General features: G+C 38.5%; 1 protein-coding gene across 1 annotated transcript in view; it reads left to right on the top strand.

Annotated features, from left to right (window-relative positions):
• Nucleotides 1-25557, top strand: part of LOC116998804 (low-density lipoprotein receptor-related protein 1B-like) — a 535307-nt gene that overhangs the window by 261256 nt on the left and 248494 nt on the right. The window contains exon 3 of the mRNA XM_033064919.2: nucleotides 5772-5909. Coding sequence (XP_032920810.1) covers nucleotides 5772-5909 — 138 coding nt within the window. The remainder of the gene's footprint in view (nucleotides 1-5771; nucleotides 5910-25557) is intronic.

The following is a 25557-nucleotide window of genomic DNA, read 5'->3' as shown; positions in this document are numbered from 1 at the left end:
CAAAGCCACTGATTGCCATTGGTTTGATTGTTTCTTTATTTATTTTGGACATAAAATGCTGTGTCTGCAGGTCAGAGTTTACACTTCTTTGTGCTGTTACAGCACAATTCCTCTACTTTGCTCTTCAGTTATCCACATCCTGCTCTAAAAGTTTATTATTCTCCTTCTTACATGGGCAGCTGAATATCTGATTCAATTGAAGGTGACTTCAAATTTATATTAATTATCAGTCTACATGGTTGAATCAAGCATATGGATAAAAGCAACAATGGATAAGGGGTTACTTATGCTTCATAAATCCTTGTTAAATATTAAATTCTTTCTTTGCATAAATATAAGATAGCACAGAGTAAAGATTTTAAGTCATTTCCATACATTTGTTCCAGTGTTTCAAATCTTGGTATTAGAAATGTGCCTCTAGTCTGTGTAAAAATTGACTTTATAAAGCAGTTGTGATTCTAGAAGGTACCCTATGAGTTTAGTTTACACTTTTAACTCACAACTACAGAAATTAATATATTGTATTCAACCTCTTGTGACACTTCAAATATTTACCTTAAAGAAAAAAAAACAAACCAAACCAAAACAAAACAAAAAAAATCCAACCAATATAAGACCATCTAATTTTGGCATAAATGCAACATCTTCATTAAGGTACAATATGTCTTGCCTTGGCAAGGTCAGAGACATTAGTTTAAGATTCTGTGATAATCAGTTTTTTAAACGATAAGCACTTTTGAAATCCCTGATTTTTTGATAACGAACTGGGCCGAAAATAAAGCAAAACTCCCACCTGTGAGACAACTACCCACAATTAAAATCATATCAGATATTTTATGTTTCTTTGGCCACTTGTTGTAGGTTGGTTGTTGTTGCCAAGAGCAATTTTGAAGAATAAAGTTTTGAAATAAATTCTGAAAATTTAAATGTCATATTCCACACTCTGAGTCCACAGTGGGAATGGTGTAGCAGCAGAGTTTTGGGAGAAAGTTAACAGGGAGAAAAATCCTCACAATTTTGTATTTGTGTTTGACAAGCCACATACCCTTATCTAGTGTTTTCATTTAAACCCGTATTTATCCAGAGAGATCCCAAAATTTGTATCAATTCTTCTTCTTTAAGATAGAATTGAATTCAAAAACCATGGAATAAGGTTTTGTTCAGGATAACTGCTCACTGTAGAGAAGATTCATTCCAACAAAGCACTTAGGAGAGCAGGAAGGATGTGCAAGTCACTGATGTACAACACAAATGAGAATTTTGAGGACATCCCACAGTTTGGTATAATTAGTTCTCGTGGCTGAGGACAGCCCAGGATTAGAGCTGCTCAAAAAATGCTGGTCTTGAGGTAAATTGGATGCAGTGATGTAAAAGGATGTACCACATTTGGCTGCCTTGTCTCTTGTTAAAATTCCAACTACTTGCCTAAGTTGTTCAAGGAGAAAGCACTCTGTAAAAACAGCTGAGAGAGACAAAGGTGAAAAAATAAACACAGAAGTAGCAGCTTTGATGCTTTTGTTTTGGGTAAGAGTTGTCAAACAGAAGCATCACTTATTGAATTTCCAATAAATGGGTGTGCATGTTTTACTGTAATTTAATAACTTCCTGTGAATGTTGAATTTGCGTTGTGCACTCAAGTACAGATGGAAATTTGCAAATTTTTTTCCCTCATATTTTGCAACCCCCCTACACTCAGTATGTAAATTGTACCTTAATTTATGTTAGAGACAATGTTTCTCTAAGAGAATGCTTTCTTCGGAAGGAAATGCACATCATAAAATAATTTTCATTCATAATTTTTGCCAATTAACACTAGTATATTGCACGTGGTAATAAGACCAGTGGAAATAACCAATTTGTAGAGTCTTAGTTGCATTCAGTTTGAAATTTAGTAGAGCAGGAGCCTGAGGTGAGGCAGGCAGAGTTTTCATTGAGCACAAATTCACAGATGCCCTACCAGGAGTCAGTACTGAAATGTCTCTGCTGGTTCTGACAGAGTTCTTTAATTCTTTCTCATGATGCTGCTTTAGTGTGAACCCAGAGCTCGTGGTTGATTCCTCCTGCTGGGGGCATCACAAGGACTCCCTTGGCTCTTCCCAGCTCTCCTGACCTCAGGGGCTTGAGCTGGATTCCCTGTGACCTGCACAGGAATTGCCAAAACACTGCTCAATTTCCTCCCAGTGAGTGTGACATGGTGTGTCCAAATCTGGAATGGCTGAAATGGTGATTTGACAGCCAGAGAAATCTGGACCTGAAATGAATCTCTCTCCTGTTTCCAGCCTGTCTGTCTCTGGGCACAGGCTGTTTTCTGGACATTCAGGGAAAGCAGCAATAATCTATCCACCTGGCCATGGGATGTGCCTGGCCATGGTGCCCTCACCCATCCTGACCCCATCCCCATCCCCAGGGAAGCACCCAGTGCCCAAACACCCTCCCCTAGAGCTGGGACAGCCCTGCCTGCAGCCCTGGGGGCTCCCACATGGCTCTGGCTCAACTTCCGCAGCTCTCCTCCCATTCCTCAGCCATCTGTTCTGAGACAATTACTCACAGAAACAGTTGGATATTCTGCTGCCTGAGCCGACTCTCTTGAGCTGCTTGCATCCTCTTTGCCCTCCAAGCAGCGTCCCAGGATGAATGTTTGAAACATCGAGATGTTGTATTACCATAATTGCAGCCAGTAGTTTTGACTATTTTTCCACCAACTGGCAAGGCTAGGAATTATTATGTCTTTTGAAGGGAAGAAAAGACACCATCCATCTTTTATATTCTTAGCATTCTTGCACTGATGTAAAATACACTGAGATTATTTTGAAGAAGAACACTTTTAAATTCCTGTTCCCCAAGTTCACTTGATAACACTGCCAGAAGTGGCTGTCTGTTAAAGGGAGAGTGAAGAGGAGTAAACAAGATAAAAAGCTACTCTTCTTTATTTGCATTAGACATCTCAGAAAGTGCAGCAGCTGGGGAGGATTCAGTGGGAGAAGCAAGTGCTGCTTCAAAGGCATCACAAAAGCAGCTTGATTTGGCTTTTCAGTTTTTAATTTTTTTTTCTATAGGGGTGGTAGAAATTGTGGGCAGGGAGGCCTGCTGTTTTATTCTACTGGTGTTGATGGTTGGGACTTATTACAATTTAGAGTTATTTTGCAGACAAAATAAGTCACAATACTTCTATAAAACAGGAATCTTTGGGACTGAAGATCATCTTCATTTGTAAGTCATTTTCCCAAGCATCGTGCTTGTAACAAGTCAAAGTACCAATGAATTTATCTTAATCACATGAATAAGGGAATTGCTTCCAATCTTCTGCTTTCACAAGTGATGCACAAAATTTCTCTCAAAACCAAAACAATTTGAGTAATACTTCCTGGAGTGTTTTTCAGTGTCCCATCCTATGTTCCCAATCAAAGAAATCTAATTAGGAAGCTCCTCTATTAGTATTTTGAGCTAGAGAATATGTTTAGAATTGCATAATGTTTGTGTCCTGGGGGAATCTTTTATTTTAAAAGCAAGTAGCATCAAATAAAAAATGTTATAGACAGGAACATGTCAGACTAGTCTATTCAAGGTTTAAATGTTAATAAGAGATTCCTTCTTTCACTCATTAAATTTAGGATATATGTCAAAATGTTTATGTAGTTTTGGTCACAGATCTCAAGTTTTCTGTTTGCTCAAATATGAAAACTCTCCAGTGATCTAAGGTTTATAATAATGCAGGTACCATGGCTCAGTGCTTCACAGATGTAATTTCTTTTTTTTTAATGAATGTTCTCTGTTTTACAAGAAAATACTTTTTTCACTCCTCACATTCTATCACAGATGCTCTAACACAGAGAATAAGCAAGTTATTACTGGCAAATCAGAAAAATAGTTTGGATTTGTTACATGTGAGGTGCCTTCAAGTACTAATGCAGCTGAAATGGGAATCAAATCAAACCCTGTGGTTTTATATAACCTACCTGACACTGAGCATTGGGCTGCCTCATTTCTGTTCTTCCTTGGAAGGTCTGCAGGGTCAGAGCAGTCCTGGAGGAGGACCTGGCACTGCCAGGGATTGTAGGTACTGCAGGGAACTTCAAGTGCCTGGGATGCTTCATGGCATTCAGTGTCCTGCCTCCAGGCTACCAAAAGAGGAATAAAATTCCTAAAACCCAAACTTCCTGGTTGTCTGTTTCTCATTACAGTAATCATCAAATCCTGAATTCTAGGATAAATTTTGATCAACTTTCAATGCTCTGTTGTTAAGTTCTTGTATTTCCCTGAAAAATACAGGGAGTATCTTTTCATTCTGAAACATTTTAATCCCTCTACATTTGAATTGTGTATATCTAACCCAAAGCATGGTGAGAATAGTTTTTGTTTCATCCTGGGAGCACACAGATTGTTTGAGACAGGTACATTCATCCCCACAAGCATTACCTTTCCTTCCCTAGAGGCAGAGTGCTGTGTCTCTGTTAATTAGGAATTCCTCAAGGTGTCCTTGGTGTCCCTCCCTGGGTGCAAGGTGTGGAACTGGAAGGTCAGAGGAGGGAGCAGGACACTGCTTCCCACTTTCCTGCACAGGGAATGTGCCCTGTGAGGGGCTCCTGCTTTGCCAGGGGAAGGAGGGCACTGCCCTGTGCTCTTGGGGGTTTTCTAATTGGGACAAATTTTGTATATTCGATTTTTTATTTAATGGTCTGTGCTGAGAGGCATCTCCATTTGTTATGGAAGTTGTAGATTCCCCTCAAATGGTTTGTCCTGCTGACTCCAAGACCTGAGAAAGCTGAGATTTTCCAGCTTATTAATTAGGGAGCTTTCAGCTATTGCCAGTGATTTCTGTCCTTCCTCCTGGAGTTAGTGTCTCAAAGGAGGTGAAACCAACTTGCACTTGAGCACTGTGCATCCAAGGATAGATTTCCCTAAAGGACTGTTACAACCTGCCAGAGTTCAGCACAGACCCAAGGCTCCAGTACAGAAAATCAAGGAGCTTCAAGTTGTTTTCCTAAAAAATTTCCACCTTTTTGGTCTGTGAGTAGCTAATGATATACATGTAAATTATGGTTCAACTTCTAACTGAGCCAAATCCTTACGGCCTCTAAATGTTCTTTGCTGTGTTAAAAATCTCAGTCTTTATAATGTGGAGTTGTGAGGGGAATTTTATCAGTCAGAACCCTTTCTAAGAGATAAACAAAAGTGATTCTCAAGAGTCCCTAAGCTCCCTCAAAACTCCCTGAACCAAACACTTCAGGGAAAAGGGGACAGAGATAAGTGATTGCAGCTGGGGTGGTATCCCAAAGGGAGCAATCACAGCATCCTTATCCTCCCCCTTCCATCCTGGACTGTGCAGCTTCTGAGGCAATCTCTTGGGATGGAGCAAGTGTCTCTCATCTAATGCAGCCACAAATACGTGACATGTATATGTATTTTCATAAATATCTGTAATTATCAGTATAGCACAACAGTGGAAATAAATACTGGCACCTCTTACTCTTGTTAGGATAGTCACAGGACAATTTAAAATCTTATGATGCTTTTTAGTGTCTGCAGAGCTTATTTTAGCAACTGTAAAACACCTGTATTTTAGTAAGTAATCCTCTGAGCCATTGATTTGTAATTGCACTAATTATTTCTTGATGACTTTATGTGTGAGAACAAGGCCCTAAAATCTGAAAAATGAATAAAACCTTCAAAATGAACTAATAATACATAGAGTGTTCCCTTAGCTTACATCCCTTAGCTTACATCCCTTGGATGTAAAAACACATGTGAGAATTTTCCCCTTTGTTCTTTAGGTCCTGAGGAATCAGATTTCAAGTGCAGCCCAAATTTCATCAGCTGCATTGGTACCAACAAGTGCATCCACTTGTCCCAGCTCTGCAATGGGGTCTACGACTGCTCCGATGGCTACGACGAAGGAGTTCACTGCAGGGGTGAGTGAAAATTGCTTTAATTTCAAATATTCCACTGCATTTTATTTATTGAGTTCAAAGAGAACCAGAATTAACTCCTTGGGAATACATATATGTGTGTGAATATGTGCAAAACAATCAAAAGCGAATTGATAGAAGCATATTTTAACATGTGCTTCAAATTTATTTATTTTTTTTTTTTTTTTTAATGTGTGAATGGAATGCAAGTAAAAAGCACACAGAGATTTTCAGAGGTTTCCCTCATTAGTTACTAAGCTTATGTGATGAAAATTCTTCTATCAAAAGAAGAATGAGGAAACTCATTACAGAGAAAAAGTTTGCCAGGATGATTTTTCTTTTCCTTATAACTTCTGCTTTAAAAAAAAGAAGGAAAGGAAAAAAGAAAAAAAAAAACCAAAACCTGAAAATATATCAAATCTATTATTTGCTTTTTTTTTTTTTTTTTTTTTTTTTTTTTTTGCATGGAGGAGCTTGTTTCAGGACGCTTTTATGCAAATAATCTACTGTTCAATAGTGTAGTCAGCAAATTCTGACAATGAGAAATCTCAAATATAAATATGTAAAGGTCAACTATCTAATATCTCAGCTCTACTGAGATGACTTTTTGAGGTCTGCAGTGGGGTTAATTGTAGGCCCAAATCTTGGATATCTTGAATCAGTTATTTTTAATCAGTAGATTTCCAGATGAATGATTGTTGATGATGCTCAGCAGATCTCAGGGTCCAAACCAGAAACTCAGAGACAGGTGCTGGGACTTCTGCTGCAATCCAGTATGACATTATACAGTGAAAGATGCAATTAATGGCAGAGTTCAGAAAGTTAAATTAGAATTTAAAATTTCATGTGGGCATAATTTCAGAGCTGTCAGAGTAAAATCTAAGCCCACACCAAAAATAAGAAATATGGGGGGAAAAAAATTAAAATTAGGAAAAGAAAATGCCATCTGGAATTAATCAGTACAATACTGCTGACTTCACAAAACTACAAATAGTTATTTTTATATAACCAGGTGAGGATATAGGCTGTCATAAAATATATGAAAATTCTCATTCACAGTGATAAGAATCATTTCTTTTCTTGAAGGCTCAACTGTTTTATAGTCCTTGTTCAATGAGCATTACGCAAAATCAAAATTTGTGTCAGTATATCAGCTTTAAAAAACTGCAGAAGTTAAACTGGCCAAAGCACTTTTTGGCCTGCACTGAAACTTTCTGAAGTTGCAGGTGAGTGTTTTTCAGAGAATAGTATTGATTCAATAATTTCTGTTAAAATTTCTATCCATCTGTATTTCATTTTTTTGTAAATTACTCTGGATTAAATGACAGAGGATTAAAAGTTTTCAGTGATGAATAATTGTTATAACTGTCTTTTATATTTTAAGTCTTTAAACCATGAGATTAATAGAATAAAAAAAAAATATATAGACTAAAAGTAAAATCCTATGCTAGTGACAATGAAATATGTTTGCTTTTCTTATGTTCATGTGTCCTGTATTTTGGGATGTGATAGCACACAAAATACCCAATCTTTCTTCACATCCTTTTATTTATGCTCAAATACACCTTGCTAGGTTTATGTTGATTCCCACTCATTTCTTTATTATCATACATGAATATGAAAGGTTCCCAGTGGAAAAATTAATGCCTACTCTAATAAATTACCTTATAATTTGGAAAAACATTCTAAATAATTATTTCTGCTAGACCACACAGAACACCTACATAATGAAGTGCCACAGTACCTCCACATCTAGGAAATGGTTAACAACTCATTAATAATGATTTGTGTGGCAGTTCCATATTTTTCATTGCTTATTGGGGGCATAATTGAAATTTTCAGTAAACACATTTCTGTCAATACAGCCAAAGGATATAGAAAACCATAATTTTACATTATGATCCTGCAGTTTATCACAAACAATTGCCACTAAAGTGTCATTATGTTACATTCCTAAGTATCAAATATTTGATCTGAGTTCCTTACAGCTGTAATTATTGTCTCTCTGCCCTATATATAAATCTGTTTATCAGAAAAATGTTTGGGTAACCTTTGAGTCATTCCTCATTACTTTCTGAGTCTTGCACACACAAGTCATCTGTTGAACCAATTTATGTGACTAAAAGTTGCAAAGTTACTTCAGAAATCCAGCCAAATCATTAGCTTTTTTCTTTATATTACTCACAAGAGTGGAATTATCAATTCTGCTGTAATTAACAGTGCTCATGTGAAACTTGTGATCGAGGAAGGCGACAGCAATTTTCAATATTGAATTGCAAAGAGCCCAGCTGGTCACAGAGCTGTGTTAAAATAATCTCTTGCTGGGGACACTGATCGTGCTGTGTAAATAAGTCACAGTCCAAGCACCAGGAAAATCAGTTATGGTTTGAAATATGGGGGTGTCAGCAGGGCAAAGCCCATTTCAGTGCACAGGTAACTCCAAAGGGCTGAAATCTCTGAGAGCTAATGGGGTATAAGCATCCAGTAAGGAGAATTATTCTAATTTCTTTCTCTAAATTTAACATTCTCACATGAATTCATTATTAATGATCTTTTAGAGCTGTATTCAGGCCTGCACCTTTCCCTGGCAAGGGGAAATATGGTCATTGCTCCAGTGTGAAATGGTAATGGATGGGAAATTTCAAGGAAATAGTAGTAAATACAATGTCATTCCTGTATTATCATCTTTTATTTCAGGCACATATTCATTTTTTCTGGTGAATGTAATGCATAAATTCAGGAGAGGTTGTGGCAATATGAAATAAAAAATGTTTTATTATGCATGGTTGTTTCACATTATGTGTTCCAATGTCCTTCAGAGGAGAAAGGGGTGTGTAATTCCCTAGACTTGAACCTCAGAGCATATAATAATGATAAGACATCTGTATTTGGTCATTTTGATCCCTTTAATTTTTTTTTAATCTAATCAAAGAATGCTTTAGAGAGGCTGAATAAGGGAGAAATGAAAATATATATCAACCTCTCCTATAAAATTTATACTGGGGCTGTTCAGCTTTCTGAAAATTCCAGTAATTCCAGCACAATCCAGCCCTGCTGGATGGGGAGTTCACACCCATTAGCTCTTGCAAAGTTATTAAGGTTCAGATCAAATTTACCAGTGCCAAAACCAGAGCCAAGCTTGAGTAGTTCTAGTCGAAGACTGCTCCAGATCTGCTCTTGGCAATTAAGCTCCTTTCTTTGACACACTTCTTCAGGCTCCTTTGGAGAGCCAGGCCTTTATTTCAGCTGCATTTGCAGCCACTTTCACTGCTCAGTTGAGCAATGAGCTGAGAATTCTCCTGCCCCACAGGAGCTGCCAAATTACTGCAAACTGAACTTTTTAGCTCCAAGTCTTTCCTTCACAGGGTTCATCCCAGTATGGGGCTGGGGGCTCTGATCAGTTAAAGCTTATCCCAGTCTGATTTTGAAAGCTAAAATATTTTTTTGCCTCCCCATCCATTTAGGAATGGCTCAGGCAAATATCTATCATGGGGTAGTTGGAGTTACCTGGCCTTATTAAGATAATTTCTAAAGAATTATAGTCACAATCCCATGAATCCTAGTAAATGTGGGTTTTTGGGGTTTTTTTTGTTTGGGTTTTTTTTTTTGGGGGGGTGGGTTTGTGGTTTTTTGGTTTTTGTTTTTTGGGTTTTTTTTTTTTTTTTTTTTTTTTTAACTAGGGCTACAGAGGTAAGCTGTAGAGTTTTATAAATCAGTGCTTTACATATCTGTATGTGGCACTAAATTGAAAGTGGTGTGCCAAAATTGGGGTTTGGTCTGAGTCAGAGCTATAGGAACCTAAAATTTGTACAGAATATGGAGATCTCCTTTTTTAATTAACTAACTTAAGTTATTATTTAGTAGCCTCTGGAATATCTGTGCTAATACTTCAGTTTTCCAGCCAGAAAATGCTAAAAGAATACTGCAAAAAATACCAGTGCAAATAGAATCCTTCCAAGTCTTCAGATTATTTGATCTTTATTAACTGTGATCTGAACCATAATCTCTGAAGTCTCCAATCAATAAAATATTCAAAGGCAAACACTGGATCATTTAGTATTAAAAAACTGCAGAACACACTTTGAGAAGTTTGGGCCAAAAGTTTTCCTGTTTTAGCAGCCTATAATGAGAGTATTATTTTTCTGTTTGGCTTTTTTGATGAATTGGTATCAGAAGATGAAGATAAATGCTGATTTTACTGAATCATGTTTTGTTCTGGTCTTTCTGCAGCTGGAACACTGGGAAATTTTAAGTTGTGTTTACCAGAGGGGAAAATGCTAATTTCAGAATTTTAGGAAAACATCAGACCTTTCAAGAGTGACACAAAGTTATAAAACTGAAAGATATGGACCTACACTTAGATCCTAGTCTTACTTTTTTTTTTTTTTCCCCTCCTTCTAATGAAGTTGTGTAACAAGGTAAAGAAAAAACCCTAAAACAGTCAGGAGTTATAAATGTCCCTCATTCTCATGAGAGTTTTTCTGGAAGTAATGCTCACCTGCATCAGAATTCTCTGTGAACTCATTTGATTTATTCTGACAAGCTTTAAATCACTCATCCTTAAAGGCTGTGATGTACAAAGCATCACATTATTGAATCCTCGAACCCCCAGGAGATCTCCCAGAGCTCCTGATGGACCAGTGGGGCTGCTGAAACCGTCAGGTAACATTTGGAATGATCCCCACTGTGACCACTCTGCATTCTGCATCAGGGTTTTCACTTGGCTTATGAGGCAGAAAAGAGAAAAAAATGGGGGCATTAAAATAAAGCAACAGTGTGTTTTTGTTTTGGAACAAAGCTGCTGGTAAAGAACTCTATTTGTCTGGCTGAAAGCTCAATTTGCATAGTTTAGTATTGTGATATCTCCTCATTTCACCATCCAAACATCCAATTTCTTGTATATTGCTGTCTTTCCTATCTTTTTGCCTCAATAGAGCATGATGTGACTCATTTAAATTAGCCAAGGTCATTTAGTCTATTCTACTGTCAAGACAAAGAAGTCATGGGCCTGGTGATTTAATAACTTTCCATCACAAAATCCTTTTGCAGCAAAGCAAATTAGAGGAGTTGGTGGGGGAATGAGCAGTGGAAGACATTTGAGTGATGTGATTTCATCCTACCTTGATGGGCTGCTGCTGAAGAGGTTTTTTAGGCTAGAATTCACGAAGGAATGCTTCTGTGAAGGTATCAGCATTGTCTCCGTGGCAAATTAAGTGTAGGCTTTAAATGTTTGTCCATTTATGATGATAATATGTGACAGCAGATCATTAATTAGTGCATGGTTTGTAGAGAGTGTTCTGTCTTGTCCATTGGAGGAGCAATGTCCTGTCTGCTCCCAAGCAGTATTTCCTTTTCACTTGCAGTATCCAGATTTCTGAGAGAAAATGTTGGCCACTGTTCCTCATGGGTGAAATCAAGTGTTGGTCAGGTCTGACCTCCCTGAACACAAATTTTGGTCAGTTTTTTAGCACACACATTTAAATAAACATGCTTTCTTCAGGACCCAGAAACCGTGCTTGCAATAGCAATGGTTAATCCATGGAGTTCTACATTATGAAAAAGAGGAGTAAAGATTATAACTCAAACATTTCAGGTTTCCTATGATCCTGTTGCCCAATAAAATGCACAGAGTGTAGCAGAGATGCTAATCTATCATATTTAAGACAAGGTGATGGTAGTTAAGAGGGCCAGTTAGTGTCATTAACTGGTTCATGGACAGGGCTGCAGAAACCTGAGGAAAGCAGCTACAGTCAGTGACTGACGGGATGGGGGAATGATCTGAGAAATCTTTGTTCTTCTTCCCAGGGATTTAGGTTAAATGCTATTTATTGTGGCCTGCTGTTACTGTTTTGAGGCTGCCCTCTTTTGAGAAAACAAACATTTAAACTCATACTATGAGCATCTCCTTTTCAGTTTTACTCAACACGTTTTACTATCTTTCTGTTGATCAGTGTGTAGAGTTACCTGTTAATTTGTCCCTGTTAATAAACAAATAAACTAATAAAACTCCTTAAGGAGCAAGAAATGCAGCAAGCTTTTTGTATGATAAATGTCAAAGGATTTTTATGAAGACAAATACTCTGGGCACAATCTTTGTATCAGGAATTCCAGCCATATTTGCATGGCAAAAATCCCTGACACTCCTAAACTCAGCAAGCAGGAATTGTAGCTGCTACCTGGTTGCCATTAGATCACATCACACAGTAAATCTCCACTGCATTTTCAATATCCAGGTATCAGAGACAGCTTTTCAGCCAGCAGAGACTGGGACTGACACCAAAGGCTTGTGAAGCACAGGTAACCTTGAGGCATAGGGACAACGACAGCACAGGGTCTGTCTTCAGCTATCCCCACCTCTGTCTGGGGAGATGGGATGGCTTAGACATCCTGAAATCTTATTTAGAAGGAATAATGTTTATTTTTGGTTTGGGTTTTTTTTTTGTTTGTTTGTTTTTGTTGGTTTTTTTCAGTTTCCTTTTGGGCATTTTTTCCTTTTTTTTTCTTTTTTTTTTTTCACTATATACATAAACTGTTACATTTAGACCTCTAGTGTGAGAGTTTTTATTACTATGTCTGACATTAACTAATAGTAAAATCTGTCTGCTGAAGAAAAACACATCTGAGGCATCTACCCATCAATAAAACATGTCATTAAATTTCCATGTACTCTTTTTCCAGTGACATTATTTGCCTATTCATTGCTTCATTCAACAGTGTTAAAATAATTGGGCAACCTGGTGTTTGAAGTGAGGGGAAAAAAAAAAAAAAAGTAAAAGTGACAGGCATGTGTGCTGGAAAACGTGATTTTGGTCCTCCTAGAGCAATTTATAATGTCAGCCTAAATTTACAGAATGGTATCAAATTGGAGGCAGAGAAGAAGAAAGAAAAGAGCAGATTCTGGGGCTAGCATCACATAATTTTTCAGAAGTGCAGTTGTCAGCTTTCTGCCCCGGGAGCCTCACCAAGCCACATTGTAAGACTTGGTTTCAAGTTCTTCCACTCCTTGCCTGGGGGGATTTGACTTCCCAGCTCCTGATCTTGCCAAGGTGAATAAACAAATCAGGATAGTACATCTGTTCTGTGAAGGGGGTACCTTGGCTCCTCGGGGCTCTTTTCCCGGAGCCATAAACAGTTCAACATTTATTGTGGCAAATCCTTGAAGCTGCAGGAGTGTTCATTTGAATTTGGAGAGTGAGTTCTGGTCTCTCACTTGTTCCCATCTCAGCAATTAGCTCTGTGTTGTTAACCAAAGTGGAGAATTCCTAGGGTAGGAGTGTTCCTACCCGGAATGGAGATGCCTCTGCTCAACATCCACCTGCCTGCCCACTGTACACAGCACAGCAGATTCTGCTTTTCACACACTGCAATTCAGAGCTGAAATAAAGAGAAACCATATATTTCATTTTTTTTCTTTCAGACACGGTCTTTACTTCCCTACTGTTCTGCTCTCCTCGTGTTCTTCAATTTTAAGATCATGGAACTGTATGGTCCAAAAGTCATTCTCAAACTGTGTAATATAGTTTAAAAATTAAAATTTGCCATCATTTCTGAGACTATGATAAACAAGTCAAGATGTCACCAGCAATTTTAAGTGAGATTGATACTACTCAGTGGTGTGAAGTTTGCTTTGACACATGGAGAAATTACTCTTTCTCTTGCACTCAGAAGCAAGAACATGCACAGAGTGTACAAAAACTGATTTTCAGAATTCATTATACCCTCTCAGATTCCAGTCATCTTTTCTCCAAAAAATCTACCAAAGGGTAACTTAATCTTTAACTCACTGCAGTAATGCACATGATTTTAGTTATTTGACAAATGTACAGATTAAAATACTGTGGGATGAAATGGAATAAGTTAAAAATTAAGGGGGAAAAAATAGAAATACCTGGAAGCAATCAAGTGAAAATGGGAAGTTGGGGGAACACAGAGCCCAGTCAATGGCAAGACTCAGTAAATACTTTATTTGATGAATTGTCAAGCAGACCTAGTTTAAACCAGTATTCTCTGGAACTATGTCCATCAAATAGTAGGAACCTGTTCCCAGTGCATTGACTCTGCTAAGAAAATAAGGAGTTTTCCAGAGATTCCATAACCTAAAAATATTTTATCTATTGTGAAAATGGGTGTGTTGAAAGCGTTGTTGCTGTGCATGTGTGATAGGATATGAGCTGTGTGCAAGAAGGAAAAAAATGTAGAAATAGTTATGATGGGACCTGAGTCCTACTGGAATGAATGGCAGCATTTCCTTGGGTTTAGGCTTCTGCACTGGGTCTGTCCAAACAAACAAATAAAAAAGGATGCATTTTTTGAATTGTTATTATTTTTTTCAATTGCTTCTATTTCATGTGGGGGAAAAAAAAAAAAGGAAAAAACTCTAGGAAGTTGTTTCATCTGAGAAGAGTAAACCTTATTTAAAGCTAGAGATGTGACCATGATCCATTCTGCAAATTAACAATATTTTCTGTCACTCAGCTGTTGAAAAAGGCTTCTAGAGTTGCATTGGCTGCTCTCTTTCTCTTTCTGAGGTGGGATATCCTGATAAAACAAATTCTATGGAATCAAACTTTTTGAGACTATATTTAGCATCTTTCTAAAATATTTTCTGTCTATCTAGTCCTTGTTAACATCCATTAACATGTAGCAAAGTATCAAAAATGCTGTTTGGAAGATAAAGTATCTTGTACATAGGATGGATTATTGGAACAAAGTACCAGTGCCCTCTTTCCCAAAGGAGGGCTTGGCCACTAGGATGGAAAATGAGGAAAAATTAGCAGCAGTCCAGATTATAATTCCTACAAAAGATTTATTCCACTCCCTGTGACACTTTTCTGACTTTTCAGCTTTGTTTTCACACTCATGTGAAATTCCACAACAGCTGATGTCACATTCCCAGAGCAAGACCAAAAGGGAGAAAATGTCTGTGTTTTGCAATAAAAGAATCATTCATAGTGGTTCAACCCCAAACACATTTTTTGCCCAACTATACAGAAGGTCAAAATCCTCACTCATTAAGAACTAAATGTGGCCTTTTTTAACAAATGCCCTGTTTAATTACCAGCAGGCAATTCAGCACAATTAGTTGCTGTCTAAGGTACTTTTTATTTTTTATTTTCTAATGGTCTTGCATATTTCATAGGCTCTTTGAAAACCATGCATCAGACAGAGGATCTGCTACTTGTTTAATTGACTTTTCCCCTCTCTTAATGATGTGCATCTCCCGGAATTTTTTGCAGAGTCCAGCTTACAAATAAAAGTGAAAAAGAAAGTTCACAATACTGAAGTAGAAGAGTGTTTAGTAGCCTTTCAGTAAATTGAGCTTTTTTAATCCACTGGAAGACAATGAAGCAGAATTACACAAAGCATTCATGTGCAGGTAACTTTCAGGTTTCTACAGGAAAGACATGAGTGTAGTTTTACATTCTCAGAGCAATGGCACACAAGGGCATCAGGGGGATAAAAAGGAATGGAAATAAGTTCTGTTCTGCAAAATGTTACATAAAATGAACACAGTTACATTAAAACAAAACTGTTTGGACATCCTGAGGACTTTTAAGGTGCATGGACATTTAAGGTACATGAACACTAAAAATACTTCTGTGAAGCACAACTGTTCTGCTTTCTGCCACGAGCTGACACTTATAATTTATGTTAAAAAATAATAAATGAGTTATTTATAAATTTAAGTGGACACAGTTTGGGGCCCATACTTCTGTTCTGTGGTAAACTTGAATGGCCTGTGTTCAAAAAAATGTGAAGTGAGCCCTTTAAGAAAATCTGGAAATACATCCTGTTCTTCCCATGGAAGCTGGATATTTTGATTTTTATTGAAGAGAAAAAATAACCCAAACCAAATCTGATGTTGGTCACAGTGTCTGCTATTAAAGGATATAACACTGTGATCATGTGATCATCAAACTGCAATTTCTCTCTCTGGAGCTCAATGAAGGAGAAAAAACAAACAAACAAACAAACAAATTAAAAAAAAGCTTTAAAGAACAGTGTGGCTGTTAGTGACGTGATGTGAGTTACAGTTCAGCTGAAGGGAAATGGGGATCCTGGAGGGTCCCTCTGTGACTGGAAGGGTTACTGAGTCCTACACGCATGTCCTGTTGGGTTTCCAAAGGAGAACCTGAGGAAAGGCAGAAAAGATGCCCTTATATGACCCCTATGAAAAATCAGCCTTTCTGCTGTTTGAAAACTTCTTAATTTGAAGTCCACCAACATGTGCTGGATTTCTTGATGTTGTCTGGAAACTGCAGCAAAGACAGTGCAAAAAGAGTCAAGTTTTTGGGATATAAATGTTATGTTCGATGCAAAAATTTGCAATCTCATGATTTATATATCTTAAAAATCTATTCATGACTTTTCTAAGACTCATCACAAAGTCAGAAAGAGCCCTTGCTGTATCTCAAGGATATTTGTGTTCCATATGATACGTCCCTAGGGATGTACATAAATCATACCAAGTTCCCAGCAGGCAGCTGGAGAGGGAAGCTGGGCAGGATGGAAAGGCACACAGAGCTGGGCAGGAATTGGGTGGGCTTGAACCCCAGCTCTGAAAATGTCCCTCAGAAGAGGCACCAGAGAGCTTGGAGAGGATTTATCCCTCCAGCATATGGAAAATCAGTACATTGGTCCTACAGCTCCACTCTTGGTGCTCACCAAAGGACACAAGGAGCTCTTTTCAATAGATGGACTGTAAATAACAGCAGGAATTGCTGCTGGCTTGTGTTAGCAGGAGTTAGAATCATCCCCCAACTCAAAGTAATGTGAGTGAAATGCAATTGTTGTTAAGGTACATCTGCAGGGCTTTGAGTCTGGCTTCAGCTGCAGGAGCTCTGCTCACAGTGGTCCTTTTCCCCTAATGAAGGCCCAGCTGTGCATTTAGGGATTGACAAAGAGGGTGATTAGGAATTACAGACTTCCAAAGTACAATAATTTCACGATTATAAGCTGCACGTCCAGGTGTCGGCAACTGTCTTGTGTTACAGTACAGAGTGTGATAAAAGGTATCTGTTCTATCACCATCTGTTGAGGGTGGGGGCAGTGATCCTGATCTCCATGGGAGATATTCTGCTAATGGGCCATCCATTGAAACCAGGCAGGGCATTGTTCTTTATCTTTTCACAACCCATCCTTCCTCCAGCCAGTCATTTTCTGCTCATGGCCATTGAGTCCCACTGTGGGACTGATAAAATTACTGCATCCCATTGGAAGTTGCTCCAGCCAGGGGGAAGAGCCCAACATTTCTTACCAAGATAAAAACAGAGGTTTTGGGACACTAAGGGAGCCCCTTTCTCCACTGGACTCCAGAGGAAAACCGGATTTCTCCACATCCCCACTGGAGCTCCAGAGGGAAACTGCACCTTGTACAGGAGCACTGCTCCAACTGAGCCACATCTGTCACTGCAGGAGGATGCAGCCACCATGGGATGGGACTGCTGCCAACACCCTGCCTGACGGGTGTCAGGTTGTACTCTGACTGTGTCAGGGTTTGGGGTTTGTTTCTTTGTAGTCCTGTATTTCTATTTTAATTTCCCTAGTAAAGAACTGTTATTCCTAATTCCCATATTTTTGCCTGAAATCCCCTTGATTTCAAAATTATAATAATTTGGAGGGAGGGAGTTTACATTCTCCATTTCAAAGAGAAGCTCCTGCCTTTCTCAGCAGACACCTGTCCTCCAAACTAAAACAGCAACTTTTTCTTCTTTGTCCATATATAAGCTGCACCTGATTATAAGCCGCACTTCTGAGTTCAGACCAAAATTTTAGTCAAAATGTTGCAGTTGGAATTTTTTTGCCATTTCTTGTCTCATCCCTGGGGGTGGTGTTTGCCTCAAGGAGAGGTGGAGTAAGCTCAGGCATCCCGTGCTGATTCTGGGCACTGAACCTCCTGTGCTGTGATCTTCAGCTGTAATGCACTTTCCATCCTGAATTTCTGCTCAGGAGCTCCCCTCCCTGCATGGAAGGGTTATAAATGGAGACCATAATCTGTTTGGACTATGTAAAATATGTCTGAGGCTTCCAAGGAGCTGACAATGCTGATGTTCAGCACTGTGAGTTCTGCTGGCTGGTAGCTTGGAAATGTTGATTATAGTGCTAAACATCGCTTGTACTTGCATCTGGATGTTAAAAAGGACATTTTTTGGGGGGGGAGGGAGGCATGGCAAAAATATAACATGATAATTGATTTTTTTTTTCCTGAATAGCCATTAGCCAACAAGTTGTGGAGATTTTAATACAAACTAATCTAGGTGGTTTTAAATGTTGCTGTGTACAGAAGGCTAGAATATTTAAATTTAAAAGTCAAAGGTGAATTTTAAAAACAATTTTATATTAGCTCTTTAGTTAAATACCACAGACTCTGAGTGATTTAATTATAAATATAGGTTTTGTTGTGTTCCCATGCTATGTATTTTAAGAAGAAAGTGGCAGAAACCTCCTCTGAATCCATGCCGTACACAGAGATGTTTACTTTAGGAAAGGTCAGACATTATAGAATTAGAATTTAGAATTTTGAAAAAAATAGATTTCATCATAACTGGAACTTAAGAACAAGTAATAGTTGATTCTTTAAAAAATTTATTTAAAATTTGAAAAGTGCATTTGGATGAGAGGTGTCTTGTCCCTTTGATATTATCATGGGAACTCTTCAGTGCTACTTGCAAAGCACAGATAAGTGCTGAAATTGGGAATACAATGGTTGATCAAGAACCATCTGGATGTGGAGGAGGTGAAGGAGACCTGTGAATCCAGGCAGGAAAATGCCCAAGGGAGAAGAAGAACACTGTGCTTCCTGAAATCTCACAGTTCAAACAGGGAATTTTCTTCCTGGTGCATCTTTATTCTTCCTGGGTGTTCTCCTCTTGTTTGCTCTGGGCAGATTTTCCAGAGGGCAGGAAACAACCAGGAGCTGATGGATGAGAAGGGCTGGTCAGAACCTTTGAAAGCACATCTAATGTTGCCTGGAATAAACAGCCAGGCCATTATAAAGCAGCATGAAAATTGTTTTATTTATTTATTTGTTTGTTTGTTTATTTATTTATTTATTTATAAGAGATATGTGTTATCAGCTGCAGTGTAATTTACTTTCAGAATATCATGCAAAACCTTCTCTAGTCTCCTCAGAGAGTCATCTAAATGTGGAAGTTTTCAAGGAATAAAAAAGATGATCAGTCCAAAACACTGCAGGATAAAGCTTTTATAACTGTTTTAAAGTTTATTAGAATTCATAATATTAACTCACGTTTTTGTCAAAAATATTTTGAACAATATGTTTGTGTTAAAAATTGTGTGTACTTGATATCTTTAAACTCAGGGATGTTCTGAAAGATCTAATTGTCCTGTGAGAAATGGAGTCCTTGGCACATGATGCAGCTGCCTCTTGTACTGGCTGTGGTATTGCCTGAAATTTCCTTGTTTCTCTTCCCAATTACCTATGTAGCTGGTTGTTCAAGGATTGGAAGTTTTCTGGGACAGAGGAATACTTGAATTGATAGAGGGGATGTGGCTGTGGAGTTTGAACTCCTGGGCATTAAGGTGATAATGATTACCTTACAATAATTATGTCTATTCACTGCAGAGACAATTATCACACACTTAAGTGTGTGTAGAAGGGAAATCCTGGGGTTGTTCCATGGAGCCAGGATCAATGAGCCTGTAAGGGACCTTAGGATGGAATACAAACCTGGCTGTTCAGAACACTCAACAGGCCCTGCAGTGACAAAATGCACCACCAAAGTAGGGAAAATGCTGCCTCCTGTGCCTCAATGGGAAACAAAATAGCTTCTAAGAGTTTTGATTGATCTGCAAAATGAAAGAAAGTTCAAGGAGGAAAAAAGCACAAACAAAAATTTTAACAGTGCTCAGCACTTCAGTGAGAAGAAGCAGAAGTTAAGGAAGAGATTTTAAAAGAATTGTTTAAATGTTTGCTTTTTCTCCTTGCTTTAGCAGTTTGTGTAATAAGAATCAATGGCTATTTGCCTTTTAAGTCCCCATAATCTCTTGGTGGAATGAAAATTTGAGAATAAGTTTCCCTGGCACAGTCAAATGCTTTGTGGATTTATATTGATGAAGATCTGTAGCCTCTTTGCAGTGGTGATATGTGCTTTTAATCCATCCATCTTTCAGCAGTGACAAAAAGCAGCTGTTCTCTTTTTAATCATAAAGTTAACTTCAAAAAGGAGATGTCAGTAAGTAAAATAAAGTGATTTTCATCTTTTAATATCACTACAAACTCATTTTTTATTGATAGGTGCCAGAAAAGGTTGCAATCATTCCTCAGGGTTTAAAGCAGAGAGGACTTTACTCTGAGCGCATTAAATCTGCACCAGTGGCTTTAAGGAGGTGGCAATTACCATGTGGCTTTTGTTCCTCACAGCCAGGAATGATCAAGTCCATAAGTACAGGATTTAGGTATTTTAATCATTGCCAGGAATACTTAATCTATTAATCATTTTGTTGTTGTTTGACTAATGTTCTGTCGTTGGGCTTGATTTGCCAATGCATTCATTTGTTGCTTGTTATTTTGTCATTGAGTTATAATTTCATTATTCTCTGACCTTCTTTGTCCTCTGCTCTTGCAATTGCAGTGTAAGGGTGGTAGATGCCATTTGAATAGAATAAAAAACAACCCAAACTTTTGTTTCCCAATGAAGCTGTGTGGAGCATAAATCCCAGCTAGGTTCAGCTGATTTTCTGCTGTGATTGCAGCCATGAGTGCTGGCAAAGCACCAAACACAGTGAGACAATCCTACCTGGAAGGTGTCTGGGTAGGCAAGCAGCACAGTGAGCTAGGCACCTGCTCCATCATAAATTCACCTAAACTGCACTTTGGGGACTGTTGAAGTCTGGATTGTTTTAAAACAATAAGCCAGATATGTTGTATATATGCATATTTTTATATTTCTAATATTGCCTCAGAAGTTATTCACAGCAAAATGAGTTGGCTTCTGTTTAACTGCAAAATATCTGCTGCACCTTCCCTCTTCTAATTTGGCTCTATAGATTGAAAATTTAAGATCAGTTTTATTTTAGAGCACTTCAAAACTAATACTATAGAATAGTTATTCATAGGATGAGGGAGAACTTTTTATGCCCTAGTTCTCACTACATGGTGAAAAGCTGATGTAACATTTGAAAACAGGAATTTAATGCACTTCAAAGTGTTTGATTTCCAATATTCTGAATAGTTCATGGTTACTCTGGTGCATTGATGTAATTTTCACCCACTACTCATATTTTACACTACTGTGAAACCAGACATAGTGCAAAGTCTGCCTCAGAGGGTTCCCCTTCAACTGCAAATTAGATATTCTGAACATTCATAGATTTTCATGTATATCTAAACCCAGACCAAACTATTAAATCCTTCTACCACTACTAATATTACAATAATGACAATTAATAAGATGGATCTAACACTAGTGTAATAAACTTTTCTTTGTATAGTAAAAAAGAAAAAAAAAAAACAAAACCTTTCACCTCAGAGGGATTTTGTATCATTCACACTGGAATCACAGCAGAGATGAGGAGATGAGAGAGGCTGTCCTTCCCTGCCCTGATAGCCTCTGAGATAACACATTTTTCATGATTAGAGAGCTCACCTGTTCACCAAGGTTAATAGTGGTTTCAAACAGTGGTTTCTCTTTGGTGTGTGTCCTGTTCTGCAGCAGGATAATCACCTGTTAATAAATAGTTCTTCCTGACAGCTCTGTCTGGGCTTCACAGCTTAAACAGAGCCTCCATCCCCAGCAGCACCAGAGACTTGTGCCTCTCTTACTCTCTGCTCCACTAATGGCCAGGCCACTGACTCCATGCCTCAAAACCTCACTGTGGGTTTGGATTCAGCTCTGGGCTGTCATGGGGGATGATTATTATCATTGTTAGTTAACTGCCTTCTCCATCTGTGCATCAACTGTGGGGACATCCTCCCAAACAAAACCAAATCTGGCACTGCATGGAAATTTCAAGCAGTTGTGTCCTACATAGGTAGGGGTTTATATTTGCTACTGCAAAATACACCAGCACTGAGACCCTCCCCTGGATCAGGGGGTATTGGCAATGTGATCTGTTAAAGAGAAAATTAACAGCACAATAAAAGAGGAATGTTTGGTTTTAACAGCTCTTTTAAAAAAACCTTCTTTCCACGTTTGTGTTTGCTTTATTTCATTCATGTAATGGCAGAAGTAGGAATGTTGATATGCCAATGCAGATCCAAAAGTGTGTTGTCTAGGAACACTTCACTTATTCATACAGAGGCAGCTTGAGTCTGATTCAGTGCCTGTCACACAATTTGGTTCCTAAAAGCTGTGCACAGGCTGTTCTGTGCAGCGTGGAGGGCAGGTTGGTACCTTGCATCTATGGCTTGGGTTGTTGAAAGGGCACCCAAATGTTCCTGCTCCTCAGTGGCCATGGGCTCTAGGGAGAGATGCTGAAGGTGAGGGGAAATGGAGAGGGATGGTCATGCCAGAAGCCTTGGGGTAACCAGGAGCTGGGCACTGCTCTGGGTGTGTACAGAACAGAGTCAGAGCTCCAGGGCTCAGCTTAGGGAAGTGTTTGGTTCCTGGGATGTTTTATCCCAAAGTCCAGGTGTGCTGCTTTCATTACCTTGACTATAAACCCTTGTTCTGTGAGTCCTACAGAGACTGAACTGTTCTTAACTGCCCTGTTGTACTTGATCCTGAGCTACTGCTGCTAGCACCAGTGCTGCTGTAACAAATTCCTTTCCTTCCATCCCAGACATGGATGCATTTCAGTTTGAGGATGACTCTCAGCTCACAATTACTTTATGCTCCTTTTGCATGGAAGATTTTTACTGTTCAGCACTGACCTGAATATTTTTCTTATGTGTTAATACAGCTGCTTGGCACTTTGAAGCAAAATTGAGGAATAAAAAAGCATAACCTCCCACACCAAGGAGCTGTAGTATGAAGTGGTTTTAAGAAACAGTTGTGAAATCCCAATGTCCTGCTCATAACCTTTGATGTTTAAGAGGTTGATGCTTTTTGCTCCTGTGCACAGCCATAAGATTTGTGTGGTGTAGGAGCTGCTTTTCTCCTCCTGGCAGCCCTTGGCACACACAGAAGGGAGGAAGGCTCAGCACAGAGGACTCTGAGGTTGCTGCACCTCCCCTTCAAGGGTTCCTGAACAGTGTCTTCAATCCTCATGCATTTTCCCAAAACACATTTAAATCTTATGCATGGAAATCAAATAGAAAAGAAATTACTTTCATTATGTTGGTTTTATTTGTTTTCTGACTTAGTCTAATGCTGAGGATTATTATAGCCAAAATAAATTGCACATTAGAAGCAGTACAACAAAGGTATGTACAGTTTCAATGGAAAGAAGTTGATATCAGCAAAAGTGCATAAATATGAGAGAAGCCCAACTGTGCACATTAAGAAGACAATAAATGAAAGTAGGCCATTTTTACACAGTTTTTAAGCAAAATTGTTATTCATTACTGCACTGTCTGTGCTTTTGTCCCTTCTTTTGCATTCTCCACCTACTCCTTGGTATTGATTTGGGGCATAATAATAGTAATAATAATAATCCACAAAAGAGGGATTTGTAGTTTGTGATAACAATTCACATGCTTGTCTAAAGAAACTGCACCCTTTAGAGTCCAGCTACTCCAGCCTAAAGGTGGAAACAGACTTCTTGATATTACACTGTGTTGAGCAGAATAATAAAGGTAGCAGAGAGCAGCCAAGGCATTAAAAACAGCCACCATCCACTCCACATTCAGATTTCCTGACTTTTTTTATTCCTTTTTTTTATAGCAGTGCTCACAAATTATCAAATGTATTGTTGTAAACATCAGCACATTATTGCCGTGGACAAGATGTACTGAAAAATCTATATTTCATGGAGTCTAAATTGTGCTGAACATCCAAAGACATTCAGTAGCTACTTCAATACTTCCTGCTGGGTTTTTTTATGTACTTCAGGGAAGTCATTTGGGATGCTTGAGTCACCAAAATTTAAGGTGACATGACAACCCAGAAAAGCATCTCAGTTTCCCAGAGACACTTATGTGCCATAAGAAGAGTAGTTGAACAACTGAGGATCTCCATGTTGATTTTGCCAATCTTCCTTACTGTTTGCTTCCATAAAAGCCCCTCCACAATTCCATATTTCCCAGTCTTTGCCCCTGAATGACCAACACAGCTGTGCTGTTGGCTGTGGAGCAGTCTGTCCTGAGCAGGAGGGGTGACCTCGGGGGTGACCCCTGCAGCACAAAGGGCAGAGCAAATGGAGAATGTGCTGCTCTAATATTCCATACTGCACAGAATTAGAATCATTTTGATGATGTTCCTTTTCCCTTGTGTCCACCCTGACACTTGCTCATCACATCAGATGTGCCTTCTTTAACACTGACCTGCAGGATATTTTCTGTTACAAGTTCTGACAGTTTTTACTACAAAGCTGGAACTCTGGAAGGGAAATCAAACCTGTTTCAGTTTTCCTTCTATATGGGAAAACTTGCAATCTGCTGCTCATGCTAAGGGAGACTCCTGGGAGCAGGGGCACAGGATTGCAGTGCACTATCAAGAGCACTCCTTGGAACACGCCCGTGTTCTTGAACAGAGAACTCTTCTATTACTAGAGTGCCTATGCTGAGTTGGTTTAATAAAAGGAGGAGGTTTTTCCAGTCCATGACCTCTAGCCTTGAGCTGGACATGATCCAGGGGTTGCTTTCACACTTCCAGGCAGTACCTACTGGGTGCCAACTGTCCAGTCATTCTGATTGGGAGTTTCTTGGCCATACTGCAAAGCCATGGTGAATAATACATTTCTTCACAAGGAAAAATCCTTTGTAAAACATCGTGGTTTATGTTTTCCAGTTGGTTGCAAAGCAGATTTGCCTACTTAGGTCACAAGCAAATGCCAGTCTGCCTCCTGACCATCCATTTGATGTTTCCTGTTCTGTTCAGAAGTGACTTGCTTTAGCCAGCAATTTGTGCATGTTCAGAAGTAAATCCTATACACAGAGCTGGTTTTAAGGGAAGGTTTTAGGTTTTTTCCACAGCACTGCCCAGCACCATTTAGTATTACAAGAATACCACAAGTATTCTGTCCATGAAAATAAATTTCTGACAATGGAAGCTGACAAGAGCCAGTAATAGCAGTAAATTAATGTAAGGATGGCAGCAAATATGAATTTAACATAGATTTAGTATTAAAAATCAGACTGGGTTTATGCACTTTGGTTGTGGATGAAAGGCTGAGACACCTACCATATTCTTCATTTAAATTCTATCTTCATTCCTCTTGGTCTGTAAGAAATAAATATTACACAGGACAGTAAGCTAAAAATAAATGTCCTACATGAAAATGTTCCAGTTTAGCTTCTCAGGTTTTGGATTAGGGATTTTGTTGCTTTTATTTTTTTGTTTTGTATATATGGCTTTTGTGTGATTTTTTCCCCCTAAATGACAATTGCAGGTGTATAAGCTAAATTTAGTTCATTTCCCCAGCTCTAACAGATGTTACACTTTTGCCAAGTATTCCCTGGTCAAAAATTTGTGCATCTTAGTTATTTTAATGTCATTTAACTTATTAAGGATGCAAAGGAAAATAATAAAGACATTTCCTTTGAATTAATAGATTAAAATAACATTCTGTCTTCTTTCCTTTCCTTAGG

This window comes from Catharus ustulatus, chromosome 7, assembly GCF_009819885.2.
Source record: "Catharus ustulatus isolate bCatUst1 chromosome 7, bCatUst1.pri.v2, whole genome shotgun sequence".
Taxonomy (NCBI): domain Eukaryota; kingdom Metazoa; phylum Chordata; class Aves; order Passeriformes; family Turdidae; genus Catharus; species Catharus ustulatus.
This window is presented reverse-complemented; position numbering and strand designations above follow the sequence as displayed.